At 33.8% G+C, this 16,964-nt stretch overlaps 1 protein-coding gene across 1 annotated transcript; it reads left to right on the top strand.

The window, feature by feature from the left end:
- The first annotated feature begins 7,333 nt into the window (after nucleotides 1-7,333).
- Nucleotides 7,334-7,730, top strand: LOC143018779 (eclosion hormone-like). The gene has a single exon (XM_076174358.1). The coding sequence runs from the start codon at nucleotides 7,334-7,336 to the stop codon at nucleotides 7,607-7,609; it is 276 nt and encodes a 91-aa protein (XP_076030473.1). The 3' UTR covers nucleotides 7,610-7,730.
- The last annotated feature ends 9,234 nt before the right edge of the window (nucleotides 7,731-16,964 follow it).

Below are 16,964 nucleotides of genomic sequence, written 5' to 3'. Positions count from 1 at the left end.
TTTGTTTATTTACCTATTATGATCTATTTTCTCAGTTTATCTAATCTTTATTTATTTTGTTATATCTATTTATTTACTTATTTGTTATTTTTTCTGTATTCGACTTTGTTATGGAGTAAAAGCATCCTGCCGCCATTCTTTCTAAACACAACGACAATGCTACCCCATGAAATAGATTTAGATCAGTACTACAATCCATTGATAGATAATTTCCGCTCACTAGAACACAGTGGCGTTTTAAAATAATTTATTCTGAATAAAGTCAAACAATTTCATTAATCTTGGAGGAAATTATGAATACCAGGGAATTATTTTAATATTTAGATGTCGACACATTTGATCATTATCAGCGTTTGGAGCACTAACCTGTGTTCACATTCAAACATTTTGACGATAGATGGTCAAAATAAAAAGAAAGGGTTAAAATTCAAATGAATGGACGACATGGTGAACATTTGATAAATAATACAATATAGAAAAAGAAAGAAAAGAAAAGGAACAATAAATTCGTATATGAAGTGAACAATGCCCCCAGCGAGCGATGAAGGGGGAGACCAACATGGCGAAGTGACCATATAAGGAGTGAAAGCCAAGTGTTGAAAGGAAAATGGGATTGACCTCTCCAGTGATGAATGTAGACGACTTCCAAATGGCATGGGTGCAATGAACTAAACTAATCGACAAGAGTTTATATGTCATGTGGGTTCCATGAGGTGGAAAACACACACACACACACACACACACACACACACACACACACACACACACACACACACACACACACACACACACACACAATAGGTTCTAAAATAAAGCATAGAATATTCATATAGAATACATGAATACTTTCGAACCACGATATTTCTTACTGTCGTTCAGGAAAATATCAATCATAAAACTATTTTTTGTTTTATCGTAAAGGTAATTTTTGCTGCTCAACAAATAAATCTCTGGATCTTGAACAGAAATCTGTAGCGTTCGAACAATATGTTTTTTTTATGAAATGTAGACTTTTTTCTTTGCAAAACTATATAGTTTATGAAATGAAAATGTTGCACTGAAATATCATGTGATAAATTCAACAGCAGGGATTATTCTTATACAGTGAAATATATATTTATGAAATGCGAACATTATACTGTATGATGGATTATTCTTTTTATATAAAATATCGCGAGCTAACTGTTGCATTGGAATATTGCGTGTGAAATATATATGTATATCAATTCAGACAAGGTTTAGATAAGCTAGGTTTCATATATATTTTGAAGCAAGACTAATAATTGTGAAACATTTTGGATACTAGGCAGCTTAAAAGTAATGTCTGTGTACTTCCTCATGCCATTTATCAGCCTGATAGAAGGTGTGATTACTAGCTATCATTATTATCGGCCACCACCTAGATTAAATGTTAACTGAACACACGGCTGGATGAGAAACCATCTGCGAAAAATAGCGAAAGGTCAGTAATGTCATGAAATGTCGACAAAACTCGCACATTGTGCCAAATGTCGACCGAAGTCGAGCAGCTTTTTTTTTTTAAATTATCTCATCTGTCATCTCATAGAACTAATGATTGAGTATATCTTTTACTTCCTCTTCCCAATACATACTAATTTTTTAAGAAAAATTCACAATTCAGCGCCAATTCATTGCGGTTCTTCTAGGTTTGACTGATTAAAGTAATATATTGCTGACATCATGTATAATGACCGTTGCTTTGCTGCATGTATTCAAATCACGGACTACATCTGTTCCTTTCCTGAGCGTTTTCTTTCTGTTGAGTTTCGAGTCTGAAACGGGTTTCGTAATGAAATGAACGAAAACATCTGAACCCATTAACTCTTTTCGCCATCGCTTTACTACGCTTTTTCGAACTCTGTTTCTTTCTTGAAGCTTCTTGTAGTAATTTATCCAATTTATGTTATTTCTTGTAAACTTCTGATTATTTTTCATCGACATATGTATTTTCACAAAAATGTTTTCAAAATATTATAAATTCTCGTCACCGTGCTTTAGGTGGGTGGGTGAGTGACCATATTCTTATTATTACTATTATTTCCTCTGCTGCTAGGATAATTTGCTTATCGTCGTGGCCCTCCGAGGCGGGGCAGACGAGCCTTATATGGAGATTTCTCATTATCCTCCTCCTCCTCCTCCTCTCAATCCTCTTCTTCTTCTTTCAGTGGCAGTGGCCATCTATTAGTTCCACCTTAGTGCAAATCGCAGCTCATCCAGGTGAGTCATTCCTATTGACCCTTTGCCTCGTTTCACACGGACCGACTTTCCGCCGTGCGCTTTCCACGACACGACGTCGTGCTCTCAATTAACCATGTATGTCTATAGTCGCCTTCACACGTCACCACCACGACCAGGTGTGAAAGCGTCCATAGACACCCATGGTTATTTGAGAGCACGACGTCGTGCCGTGGACGGCGCACGGCGAAAAGTCGGTCCGTGTAAAACGAGCCTTAAGATGATTTTTATCCGTATTGGGTGATAATTCCAACTATTTGATCAATTTCTAATAATATCTATATTAATATTTTTGCACCCCTATTTGTTTTTAAATATTCGTTATAAATTTGTAAGATTAATGTGGAGAAAAGCTCATTGGAAATAAGGAACAGAAAAGAGGGTTTTCGTAGTTTTAAGTATTTTTATATATAATGTGTATTATATGTATGTGATTCACTCTAGTCTTTTGAAAGATTTCCTCAAATGTCTTCCTCGTTATTCTCTTTTGTCTCTTAACTTTCACTCTCTCCCATTCTCTCTCTCTCTCCCTTTCTGTCTCTCTCTCTCTCTCTCTCTCTCTCTCTCTCTCTCTCTCTCTCTCTCTCTCTCTCTCTCTCTCTCTCTCTCTCTCTCTCTCTCTCTCTCTCTCTAGATACCACAATCTGTTTTTTCTCTATATAATTTTCTCAAGTGAAGTACTGATTACATAAATTTCATACAAATATTTTAGTGAATTCAGTGCCATCTCAACATAATACACACACACACACACACACACACACACACACACACACACACACACACACACACACACACACACACACACACACACACACACACACACAGATATATATATATATATATATATATGTATATTCTATATACATGTATATATATATATCTATATATATTATATATACATGTATATATATATATATATATACATGTATATATGTGTATATATATATGTATATTATATATATATATATATATATATATATATATATATATATATATATATATATATATATATACGCGCTATAACCTTGTACAAAACACCAATAGTCAATGTAGTACTTACAAGTGAAGCCAACTGCACTTTATTTTAGAATTTCTCCTATTCCTTCTAAACTTCCTTCCCACTCTCTATAATGACGTCATTTGGCGTTAATTAATTTGCAGGCTTCCAGGTTGATATGCTTTTCTTCTTCTAAATTTTCTTTATTTCTTTTATCGTTGCTATTGATGTCGTTACTGTTCTCTTTGAGCAACCAAAGTGGATGTCAGTGCAAGAGGTTTCGTAATATATATTTCTTCCTCTAGATTTTGTTTGATGTATTTTAGTGTCTTTATTATTGTTATGTTTACGCATGTAACATAAGAACGAAGGAGACTCCAAGAAACCATAAGGCCTACACTAGGCAGATCCATATCCATGGCCACTTATCTAATATGTATATCTTTCTCTACCTTTTGTTTGATATTTGTGTTATCATAGTTTCCATTATTGATGTTATCTTTATATGTTATTGATGTTATTTTTATTTGTCATTGTTGTTATTATTATCTGTCATTGATGTTATTGTTATTGTTATTATTATTTGCTATTTGTTACTGTTACTTGTTACTATGTGTTATTGTTATTTGTTATTGTTATTTGTTATTGTTATTTGTTATTGTTATTTGTTATTGTTATTTGTTATTGTTATTTGTTATTGTTATTTGTTATTGTTATTTGTTATTGTTATTTGTTATTGTTATTTGTTATTGTTATTTGTTATTGTTATTTGTTATTGTTATTTGTTATTGTTATTTGTTATTGTTATTTGTTATTGTTATTTGTTATTGTTATTTGTTATTGTTATTTGTTATTGTTATTTGTTATTGTTATTTGTTATTGTTATTTGTTATTGTTATTTGTTATTGTTATTTGTTATTGTTATTTGTTATTGTTATTTGTTATTGTTATTTGTTATTGTTATTTGTTATTGTTATTTGTTATTGTTATTTGTTATTGTTATTTGTTATTGTTATTTGTTATTGTTATTTGTTATTGTTATTTGTTATTGTTATTTGTTATTGTTATTTGTTATTGTTATTTGTTATTGTTATTTGTTATTGTTATTTGTTATTGTTATTTGTTATTGTTATTTGTTATTGTTATTTGTTATTGTTATTTGTTATTGTTATTTGTTATTGTTATTTGTTATTGTTATTTGTTATTGTTATTTGTTATTGTTATTTGTTATTGTTATTTGTTATTGTTATTTGTTATTGTTATTTGTTATTGTTATTTGTTATTGTTATTTGTTATTGTTATTTGTTATTTGTTATTGTTAATTGTTATTGTTATTTGTTATTGTTATTTGTTATTGTTATTTGTTATTGTTATTTGTTATTGTTATTTGTTATTGTTATTTGTTATTGTTATTTGTTATTGTTATTTGTTATTGTTATTTGTTATTGTTATTTGTTATTGTTATTTGTTATTGTTATTTGTTATTGTTATTTGTTATTGTTATTTGTTATTGTTATTTGTTATTGTTATTTGTTATTGTTATTTGTTATTGTTATTTGTTATTGTTATTTGTTATTGTTATTTGTTATTGTTATTTGTTATTGTTATTTGTTATTGTTATTTGTTATTGTTATTTGTTATTGTTATTTGTTATTGTTATTTGTTATTGTTATTTGTTATTGTTATTTGTTATTGTTATTTGTTATTGTTATTTGTTATTGTTATTTGTTATTGTTATTTGTTATTGTTATTTGTTATTGTTATTTGTTATTGTTATTTGTTATTGTTATTTGTTATTGTTATTTGTTATTGTTATTTGTTATTGTTATTTGTTATTGTTATTTGTTATTGTTATTTGTTATTGTTATTTGTTATTGTTATTTGTTATTGTTATTTGTTATTGTTATTGTTATTTGTTATTGTTATTTGTTATTGTTATTTGTTATTGTTATTTGTTATTGTTATTTGTTATTGTTATTTGTTATTGTTATTTGTTATTGTTATTTGTTATTGTTATTTGTTATTGTTATTTGTTATTGTTATTTGTTATTGCTATTTGCTATTGCTATTTGCTACTGCTATTTGCTATTGCTATTTGTTTTGCTATTTGCTATTGCTATTTGTTTTGTTATTTGCTATTGTTGTTTGCTATTGCTATTTGCTATTGCTATTTGCTATTGCTATTTGCTATTGCTATTTGCTATTGCTATTTGCTATTGCTATTTGCTATTGCTATTTGCTATTGCTATTTGCTATTGCTATTTGCTATTGCTATTTGCTATTGCTATTTGTTATTGTGATTTGCTATTTCTATTTGCTATTGCTATTTGTTATTGTTATTGTTATTTGTTATTGTTATTTGTTATTGTTATTTGTTATTGTTATTTGTTATTGTTATTTGTTATTGTTATTTGTTATTGTTATTTGTTATTGTTATTTGTTATTGTTATTTGTTATTGTTATTTGTTATTGTTATTTGTTATTGTTATTTGTTATTGTTATTTGTTATTGTTATTTGTTATTGTTATTTGTTATTGTTATTTGTTATTGTTATTTGTTATTGTTATTTGTTATTATTTGTTATTGTTATTTGTTATTTGTTATTGTTATTTGTTATTGTTATTGTTATTTGTTATTGTTATTTGTTATTGTTATTTGTTATTGTTATTTGTTATTGTTATTTGTTATTGTTATTTGTTATTGTTATTTGTTATTGTTATTTGTTATTGTTATTTGTTATTGTTATTTGTTATTATTTTTTGTTATTGTTATTTGTTATTGTTATTTGTTATTGTTATTTGTTATTGTTATTTGTTATTGTTATTTGTTATTGTTATTTGTTATTGTTATTTGTTATTGTTATTTGTTATTGTTATTTGTTATTGTTATTTGTTATTGTTATTTGTTATTGTTATTTGTTATTGTTATTTGTTATTGTTATTTGTTATTGTTATTTGTTATTGTTATTTGTTATTGTTATTTGTTATTGTTATTTGTTATTGTTATTTGTTATTGTTATTTGTTATTGTTATTTGTTATTGTTATTTGTTATTGTTATTTGTTATTGTTATTTGTTATTGTTATTTGTTATTGTTATTTGTTATTGTTATTTGTTATTGTTATTTGTTATTGTTATTTGTTATTGTTATTTGTTATTGTTATTTGTTATTGTTATTTGTTATTGTTATTTGTTAGTTATTTGTTATTGTTATTTGTTATTGTTATTTGTTATTGTTATTTGTTATTGTTATTTGTTATTTGTTATTTGTTATTGTTATTGTTATTTGTTATTTGTTATTTGTTATTTGTTATTGTTATTTGTCATTGTTATTTGTTAGTTAATTGTTATTGTTATTTGTTATTATTATTGTAATTTGTTAATGTTATTGGTGTTATCGTTATTTGTTATTTTATTGTTATTTGTTAATGTTATTGGTGTTATCGTTATTTGTTATTTTATTGTTATTTGTTATTGGTATTTGTCCGCATCCAAAATAACCGATGAGACTGCTGAAAGAGATCATGTTTACCTTTTTCCAGGTAAGAAATGGCTGCTGCTGCTCCTGGGGTCTCTCCACTTAGCTGGCTGTCTCACAAACCAACTTTTGTGACGCTCAGACCACTTGACGTTCCGTGGGATGTGAACGTACTTCACTATGTGTGAACGTGTGTGTGTGTGTGTGTGTGTGTGTGTGTGTGTGTGTGTGTGTGTGTGTGTGTGTGTGTGTGTGTGTGTGTGTGTGTGTGTGTGTGTGTGTGTGTGATGTGACATTATTTTTTTCATAAGATGATTTTTTTTCTTAGCAATCAAGACTAGCCAAAACTAAAGTCGGCTGAATGGTAAAGTATTCATTTCCCTGAAAAAAAGTATATTACGCTTGTTAGAATAAGAATAGTTTACCATTTTCAGAATTTGAATTTGAGAGTATACATTCCTCCATGGGAGACTTCAACGCATAAAAATCACATGGCAACTAATCCGACGAGGAGATGTAATCTTAGATTCCCATTTTCCCTTACTACTTCTCCCATTTTCCTTTCTTTACTCCCGTTTTCTAACGCCCGTCCTTCCGCAGAATGACAAGCACCAGAAAGAGCCTAGCCTCCGTCCTGATGGGGTTGGCGCTGCTGTTGCTATGGGGCGAGATCACCTTGGTGCCTGGGGTGCACGCAAGGGCAGCCCACAAGATCTCCCTTTGCATTCAGAGCTGCGCGGACTGCAAAGAAATGTACCATGACCACTTCAAAGGCGGGCTCTGTGCGGACGTCTGCATCCACACGGAGGGTCGCCTAGCCCTCGACTGTGCCCGCAACGACACGCTTCTGTCCCTCTTCCTCGAGCGCCTCGAGTAGGACCTCTTCCTCCTGACGCAGGACGACCTGTTTCGCCAAAGATCGGGAGCTTCTTCGCGAAGTGCGGAAGGACGCGGTACTCGGGAGCTTCCGACGGGACGGATCCCGGGAACTTCTTGCACCTTCTGGAGCCTGTGCCAATGTTCCCTGTAGGGAGAGAGAAAGGGAGAGAGAGAGAGAGGCCTCCAGGTGACGTCACGACGACTGAGTTATGTGACGGAGAGTGCTTTTGGGAGTTGCCGCGGAAGCTATGAGGGAGTTGATCAATACAGAAGGAAGATTTCGCGGCGACTTTGGACCCGCGGAGATGTACATAGATTAGGTAGATGCTTCGTTATGTACCTGCTTGTAGGTTTTAAAGATATATATATATATATTTATGCATATGTATATACAAGATTGTAGACTAAGTTTCGAAATCGATTAAAGATTAAAACGAACCTGATAAAGTGTTTTCTTACTAACACGTTTTCATTGTGTTATGATACTACCCACCTATATCAAGAATGTATACGTGTGTGTGTTGTTTGTACTATGTATGTACATCTATACAGAAAACTATCGTTAGTAGGGGTGTCGAAACATTCGCTAATGAACATACCCTTATGATACCGAAGGGTTGGTATTTCTGGGGTTCGAATTGTTCGAATTCCTTCTGAATGAATATGAATCAAATAATAGTTCCGGAGTTCATATGGATTCACTATGACATGATAATCTTATTTCCGATGGAGACTTCAACTTGTCTCAAATAGTTTCGTTGTTTTGTGTCAAAATGATTAGCGTGATTTACTAACGATAGTTTTCTGTGCAGCTGTACATATATATGCCTACGATCCAAAGCATTACCCATTTCTGTTCTATAGTCCTAATCTGGTTGATCTTAGGCTTTCGCAGTTCCACTTTTTTCACTTACGGGCTACTATGCTTGAGTCGCATATACCTGAATGATTGACTGAATGTCCTTTCTCGGTTGTATATCACATTATTACTGCATTTGATTCGTTTATCACATGTTGATATCCGAATGCTCATAAATGTGCTCATAAACATACTTCAATCTCGATCTTTCTCTTATTTTCCATTAGGTTGAGAATCTTTCTTCACAAGCATAGAAGGGATTTTATATAATGAATAAAAGTGTCTGGATAAGAAGCTTGAAGGTCAACTGAGAAGGTTTTCAAAGAAATGGTGAATACTCGTATTTGATAGATGTATGGCTTAGTCACTTTTTGGTAGAATAATGAAAAAATAAATCCTAATTATTACGCAGTGTGACAAAACGGCCTATCAAAATATCGGTAACAGACGAACACGCCTTCGCCGATCTTCGGCTGTGACGTCAACCTCACTGTTTACATTTTGATGCATTCGATGCAGACGGCACGAGATTGAAAGCGAAACTCTGTTCGAGACATTTCGAAAAAAGAAGAAGTACACTGGGAACCCGGGCCTTGCCGAGTCACTAGGAATTAGCATAAATCCCATTCTAAAAGAAGATGCAACACCGACAATTTTTGTCATCGACAAGACCCCAGTTTCGGCAAGCAAACGCTGTCGAAGGAGCACTGCTATTAAAAAGAGAGAGAGAGGGAGAGAGAGAGAGGGAGAGAGAGAGAGAGAGAGAGAGAGAGAGAGAGAGAGAGAGAGAGAGAGAGAGAGAGAGAGAGAGAGAGAGAGAGAACGCCGGGAGGTAGGTGTATCGGTCTGTATCACGTGTACAGATAGACCTGTGTTATCAACGCTGTCACTGACAATCGTTAACAAGCATGGTTAGGCTTGACAAACGATTTTTTGGCTAGGCCTAAGAAGATTAGTGGTACAATCATGACATAGGCTAGCTAGGCCTGTAGGCCTATAAATAGGATCACCTCACTCCGCCAGGGTGATAGGAATGACCATGATGACAGAGACTTCCTTAATAGGCCTATGACCACGTCTTGTCAATTGGAGTCGACCAAATTAAAGTCTGGTTTTTTTTAGAGTCAAATAAGTGGAATCCCCCATCAGCACCCCCAGCAGGAGTTAAACCTAATTATCCTGGACCAGGAAAGAGGAATTCGTACTGATATAGATCTAATAATTTTTTTCTGGTGTTAAAAAGTGTCTATCATGAATATTCACCTTCTGCAAGTACCACTACCAGCGAAATTGAGATGGAATGTGAAAGTGACTATGGTGATAGTGCCAGGCATATGATTGATGGATTCTCATCCCCCCCCCATAGCAATCACTACCTATGGCAGATAATCTTATAGACAATGTCTGTGAGTATCTTTTGCTACCCTTCCTCTCCCCTTCAGTCAAATGCTCTTTGTTACATAGGCCTGTTTTATTGCACCTTATCACAGATAAAAACCATTTGTAATTCATTAATCCTTGAAACTTTTGACTGTAAATATGAAGCTTAGCATCCAAATCAGATAAATCTACTTCACTCAATGTGAAGCCACTTTTGTATCGCTGACCATGTCCAAGAACGTAAACAACAACATTTACGTCATCTGTTGCCCTAGCGGTAGAAAATGTAATTACGACATTGAAAAGTTCGTCTGCTACCAGGCACTTTTTTTAAGATCGTGCTATTTGGATAAAAGCAAAGGCTATAAAATACTAGGAATGTGCATTTTAGTGTTTTAACTTCTAATTTATATCTTCATACACGAAATAACAAAAAATAAATAAATCCAAAACCTTCTCAGTTTATTTTTAATAAGGTTATTTGATGTTCTATTTGCATGGTTTTCTTTAAATAACATCAATGGGTTTCTCTGAACTGCATAAAATCGTCTAATGTTAAATAAAAAATTATTTACTAAATGTAGGGAATACTTTTAGAAGGTTAATATTATCAATACAGAGGAAATAAAAAGATGCTATAAATATGTGGAATATGCATTAAAATTAAAGTTATCCCTTACACAATTTGCTTTCTTTAAATTAAAAGAGAATGTCTTTTGTGCGATAGACTTTATTTCCATATTTTAATGCCCTATGGAAGGCCGATTCAGGGTAGGTTATGTTGGGGAGGATAAGGAGACTAAGCGTAAGAAACTGGAATATTTGAGATATATCTTAAGTGATGAAAAATGGATGATGACGGTGGTATGTCGCAAGATTAAAATTCAAGAAACACAGATAATTAACGTGAAACTTTGTCCAATAGCTCCTAACCTAATTTGATCCAACCTAACCATTCGGTAGAAAAAATAATCTTTCAATTTAAAAAAAAAAAATGAAAATTTTGTTTACGTATTACTGGAACAGAACCATCAAATCGAATGTCAAGAACGAAAGCCTTCAGAAAAGGGAAATTTTACATTTGTTGTTGTCGTTGTTGTGGTCGATTTTGGTTATGTTTGTACCTTAAATTTTTGTTGTTGTAATTGTGATTTTGACTGAGGTTATGTTAGTGGTTCCGTTTGTGGTTGTAGTTGTGATTGAGTTGTGATTGTGATTGAGTTTATTGTGATTGATTATGACTGAGTTGTGATTGAGGTAGTGGTTATTATTTCGGCTGTGGTTGTGAATTTAATTTAACTCGAGGTTATGATGAGGGTGGCCATGACAACAACTTAATTGATTTTGAGAAACAACAAGAACAACAACAATAACAACATCAACAACGATGCAGCGTCGGGCTGTAAACTCGCTTCGTAACTACACGAAATCAATCTCAACCCCGTACAAGTCATCAATAAAAATCTTTAATCAAATTTATTAAATTTCTTTTTATTATCCTGAAGTATAAATAAAGTTTTATAGTGACGGTAGGCTGCACATAAACGTAAAAAAAGGTCATTAGAAGTACATAAGTGCAAACTAACCTGATGACTGTACGTTTCAGTCTCTGAGAACTATCAGACATCCCATTTTCTCTCAATTTGACCTGCATTTCGTTTTCTTTCTTTACCGTCATTGAACATTCCAAACATACATACTTACATACACACATACATACACACATACGTACATACATACATATATACATACATATATACGTACATACATTCATTCATACATGCATACATACATATACACATACATACTACATTCACATACAGACACACATACATACATACATACACACATACGTACGTACATACATACATTTATGTATACATACATACATGTATACATACATATATACATACATACATACATTCACATACAGACACACATACATACATACATACATACATACGTACATACATACATAAACACATACATACACACACATACACATATACATACATACACAGACGAAATAAACACACACCAGTAGCCCTTGGGGTGGGAGGTTGACCTTGACCTTGACCTCATAACATGGTGACCTTGAGAGCCTCTGAGGCTGACCTTCACGTTTTGACCTTTACCTTGGGTCGTCTGTGTAACAATATTTGCATCTACATACTCCATTGCATTGACAGAAGACCTCTTGATCAAAGATGGAAAGGCTATAAGAGGCCATGGGTACAATTTAAGAAAGACCAAAGGAACAAATTTAGATTTAAGAAGGAAATTATCAAGAACTGGTTTACTAATAGGGTGGTCAACGAATGGAATAGACTCAGTAACCATGTAGTTAGTGAGCGCTGAAACTATCGGTTGTTTTAGGAAAAGGTTAGACAACTTTATGGATGGGGATAACGGATGGTCATGGACATGAAAGTGCCTAGTGTAGGCCTTATGGTCTCTTGCAGTCTCGCTCTTATGTTTTATGTAAAGGGCGTGAAAGAGTATAGTTTTCCATATATATGCATAGTTACTTAGAATAGCTTAGAAGGTAACATAACCCAAGCTGGAATAATACACGAGTTAAAATCTTAATATGATATTTGGAAATCAAGGATATAGATTAAGTTGGAATTGTACATGAATTTAAGGCTAGGGGTGATAAATTGGAGAGTAGGCCCACCGAACGTTGCTCCCTTTTTGTACTCCACAATAGGTAAATACAGGTCAGAGGCAACGCAGCTAGACACAACACGGTCCAACAGCCGAAGCTGGTTAACCCCCCAGCTTCCTTACAAGGCAATCCACTCCAGAAGTTACAGAGAAGAAATTCAACCACTCTCCATACACATTTATCTCTTGCCCTCTCACTTACCTGCTCAACAGACATTCCTCTTACACCCGATACGCCTTTCACCCCCTCATTCTCGGTCCTCCCTTCAAGTTCACACCATCCACAACTATCAGGGAAAGGGTATACGGCGCGTGTGCATGATCCAGGGGGCGAAGATCGAGACGAAGCGGAGAACCTGTTGGGCAAGCTGGTGACGAGGGCCCTACATCTCGTTGCATTATGTAATCCACTACCCATACAGGTTCCTCAGCAACCGGACGCGTCTGCACGTGCCAATGACACGTGACCAACAAGTGGTTTTTACTTAATCGTATTTACCTATTTTTAGTGTACAGGAAAGGTGCAACACTCGTTGGGTCCCGTCTGTTAGTCTCCAATTCATCATACCTAGTCTCAAGTTCACGTACAGATTCAATTTGGTCTATATCATTAGTTTCGAAATTATCACATTTAGATTTAGATTTATGTACCTTTCCATCTTGGGTTATTTCGGTAATCGCTAATCGAGCTTCATTTTTATCTTATTTTATTTATTCATTTATTTATTTATCTATTTACTTATTTATTTTACTATATATATATATATATATGTATATATATATATATATATATATATATATTTTTTTTTTTTTTTTTTTTTTTTTTTATCGTACCCACCACTGCTATCTAGCAAACCAATACAAGAAGATTTCGGTGACTAGCGAGATAGAGTGGGTTTTATGTAACCTGACAAACAATCCCCTATGGATATGATCACGTGACCATATATAAGGAGGATCAATCTTGCTGAGACAGACTTCACAGAGTACATTTGTCTATTTCAATTAATCTTCCATCAAATCCTTGACTACGCGTCGTTTTGTTTACACTAGACGAGGGTACTCCCATCACACTACACAGGCATGTCATGGATACCGGGCTTGTCTAGTGATAAGACGATACTCATAGGTTCGAGTCTCCAACGGAGAAGCTATTTAATCCAACTGCCAAATCTTCACACGTTCGTCTATATATTGTTTATGCTAGCGGCACATCAAGCGTTTCTCGATAGCATGCTATTTCCTTTGGCTACTTGGTTTGAGAAGAAACGACTTCGGTTACGATTTTTTTTCTTTTTTTCAAATTTCCGAATGTCAAATATAGTGAGAAGCTGAATGACGAACTGAGAGAAGTTAAACCTAGAAGGCGAATGTTAGACACATTGTCGAGACGTTCTTACGATAGTCTAGAATATAACCGAAGTCGTTTCTACTCAAACGAAATAACAAAAGCAAGTAGCAAGCTAGTCTAGTGTGCCGCCGCCTTTACTCTCCTGCATTTTGGATGTCTTCGTATGCTTTGTTCTTCAACTACGTCCGTTACAAGTCAATATGGGAGACTTTTCACTTCCCAAAATACTCACAGTGGAGAATCGTGTCTTGATTCGTTTATTTACAGGAATCATGATGATCGATGATTGGAGGATTTGGTGGCACAAATTACCAACAAGGTGAGGAAATTGGTTCCTTCCTATCTTCTTCCCTTCCTTCCCTCCGCCCTTCCTTCCTTCCGTCCTTCCTTCCTTCCTTCCTGGGACCTGAGAAAAAATAAACAAATAAATAAATAAATGAATAAATGAATAAATTATTAGATTAATCAAATAAATAAAAAATAAAAAGATAAGTAAATAAATAAATGAATAAAACGAATATATAAACAAAGGAATGGATAGATAAGGAAATCAGATATAGATAAACAAATAGATAAAAATATGAATGAAAAGAAAAATAAATAAGGAGTGAAATAAATAAACTCTCTCTCTCTCTAGGTGTGTGTGTGTGTGTGTGTGTGTGTGTGTGTGTATTCACCTCGGATCTGCTGCAGCCTCTTTCCGAGACAGCCAGACACCACCCTACGGCAGTGAGCTCAGAGCTCATTATTAGCAGATCTCTGGGTAGGTCTGAGACCACTCACACTCCACACACCGGGAATGCAAGGTCACAACTCCTTGACTAACGTCCCGTACCTACTCGCTGCTAGGTGAACAGGGGCTACACGTGAAAGGAGACAAACCCAACTTGTCTCCGCCCGGCCGGGGAATCGAACCCCGGTTCTCCGGCTTGTGAGGCCAGTGCCTTACCAATCCGCCACCGGGCCGTGTGTGTGTGTGTGTGTGTGTGTGTGTGTGTGTGTGTGTGTGTGTGTGTGTGTGTGTGTGTGTGTGTGTGTGTGTGTGTGTGTGTGTGTGTGTGTGTGTTGGGTACGAACACCCAAACATAGAGTAGAACAAGAGAAAGCTGAATAGATTTCCCCCAAGACGAAGATACACATTTCGTATTCCTCTGTATGAGGTGAAAGCAGCTACGATAACATTACTCTTTACAAAGGCAAAGGCAAAGCATGCCGACAGGAGACCTTTTGATCCATATCTAGGTCGGATGCAAAAAAAAAAAAATAAAAAAAAAAAAAAATAAAAAAAATAATCATATTAATAATAAATTAAAACTATAACAATGTAAATAACAATTAAAATACATAAATAAATGCATTGGTATAGTTGAATAACAAACAAACAGGTAAATAGTAAATGATAATAAATTGACATATAACTAATAATAAATGAAAATCAGACAGACAAATTATAACAAAACAAAAACAAATAATATAACATAAATTATAATAATTACAGCATCTTACTTAGGTATTTATCTAAATGATTCTTAAAGCTTCGAACTGAACTACATTGCACTACCTGTGCAGGAAGTTTATTCCATTCATTAACTACACGGTTGGCAAAGTTGTTTCTACCTACTTCCAAATTGGATCTATTTCCGGACAGTTTGAGACCATTGTTTCTTGTCGGATTCTCATTCAATGTGAAAATTTGGTCACTTTTGATGTTGTCAATTCCCTTTAAAATCTTAAAGACCTGTATCAAGTCACCTCTGAGTCTACGCTTTTTTAGGGAAAACAGATTCATGTACTTAAGTCGATTTTCGTATGATTTATTTTTGATATTTGGAATCAGTTTTGTGGCTCGCCGTTGTACTTTTTCCAGTCTGTCAATGTCTTTAATGAGATTCGGTGACCATACGGAAACAGCATATTCCAAATGTGGACGAACTAACGATTTATATAGCTTGTTAATGAGTGATGGACTTTTGAAATCAAAAGATCGCGCAATCAATCCCAGAATCTTATTTGCTTTCTCAGAGGCTGAAATACACTGCTTGGATGATTTGAGGTCGTTACTGATAATTACGCCGAGATCTTTTTCACTATCCACTTTTGTTAACGAATTTCCAAATAACTTGTAATCGTACTTGCTGTTATTTTTACCTATGTGCATTACCTTGCATTTACTTGTGTTAAATTTAGGGCACTACCAACTTACCAGCGCTTCTATCCTAGTCTTGCCGTTGTAGAGAAATACTTCCAAGTTTCTGGAGTTGGGTTAGCTGTAGCCCGTGCGCTACAAGAAGTCCGTTTAGGATGTGGACATTCATTGTGTCAAATCAACCTCTGTCTTTAATTTCCCGTCTATATGTTATTTGAAACTGATTTTTATATGCTGTACAGTAGCTGTACAGTACAATTACTATTACTTTTTAGTATTATAACAAAGATTACTCACCTTGTTCCACCAGTGGCGGATCCAGCGGGGGGCTGAGGGGGCTGAGGGGGCTGCAGCCCCCCAGAAATTTATTCTTTCATTACCTTAATGAGGATATCGAGAAACCTGCCTCGTCTACACAGGTACGAGTCAGAAATCAATAATACAGTGACACAATAATTTTTTCCCAGAATTTGATCAAACAGTTCAGTGAGAATAATTAGAGGGATATTCAATACATTATTGAGGGAAAGTCTTTAAAATTGTAAGACTAAGTATTGGTTTTGCACAATATTTTCAAAGAAACTTAAATTAAGTGAGAACATGTATTTCAATTTATATTCAAAACCGTATTCATGTTACAGAATACATCTGTTTAAAAGCGTCACCTATATTTACAAAATTCAGGTTAGTCCCCATCAAATCGTCATCTATATTTACGAAGTTCAAGTTAGCTCCCAAAAAGCGCCATTTATATTTACAAAATTAAGTTTAGAACCCCCCCCCCAAAAAAAAAAAACGTCGTCTATATTTACAAAATTCAGAGTAGCTCCCACTCAAAAAATGGATAAATAAATAAACAAATAAATAAATAAATAAATAAATAAATTTTATCCTGGATCCAACACCCTATCTCACTTTTTTCACCAGTGACACGTCGACGTGGCAACATG

Source organism: Oratosquilla oratoria, chromosome 35 (genome assembly GCF_046742065.1).
Source record: "Oratosquilla oratoria isolate Oo_2021 chromosome 35, ASM4674206v1, whole genome shotgun sequence".
NCBI classification, from domain to species: domain Eukaryota; kingdom Metazoa; phylum Arthropoda; class Malacostraca; order Stomatopoda; family Squillidae; genus Oratosquilla; species Oratosquilla oratoria.
This window is presented reverse-complemented; position numbering and strand designations above follow the sequence as displayed.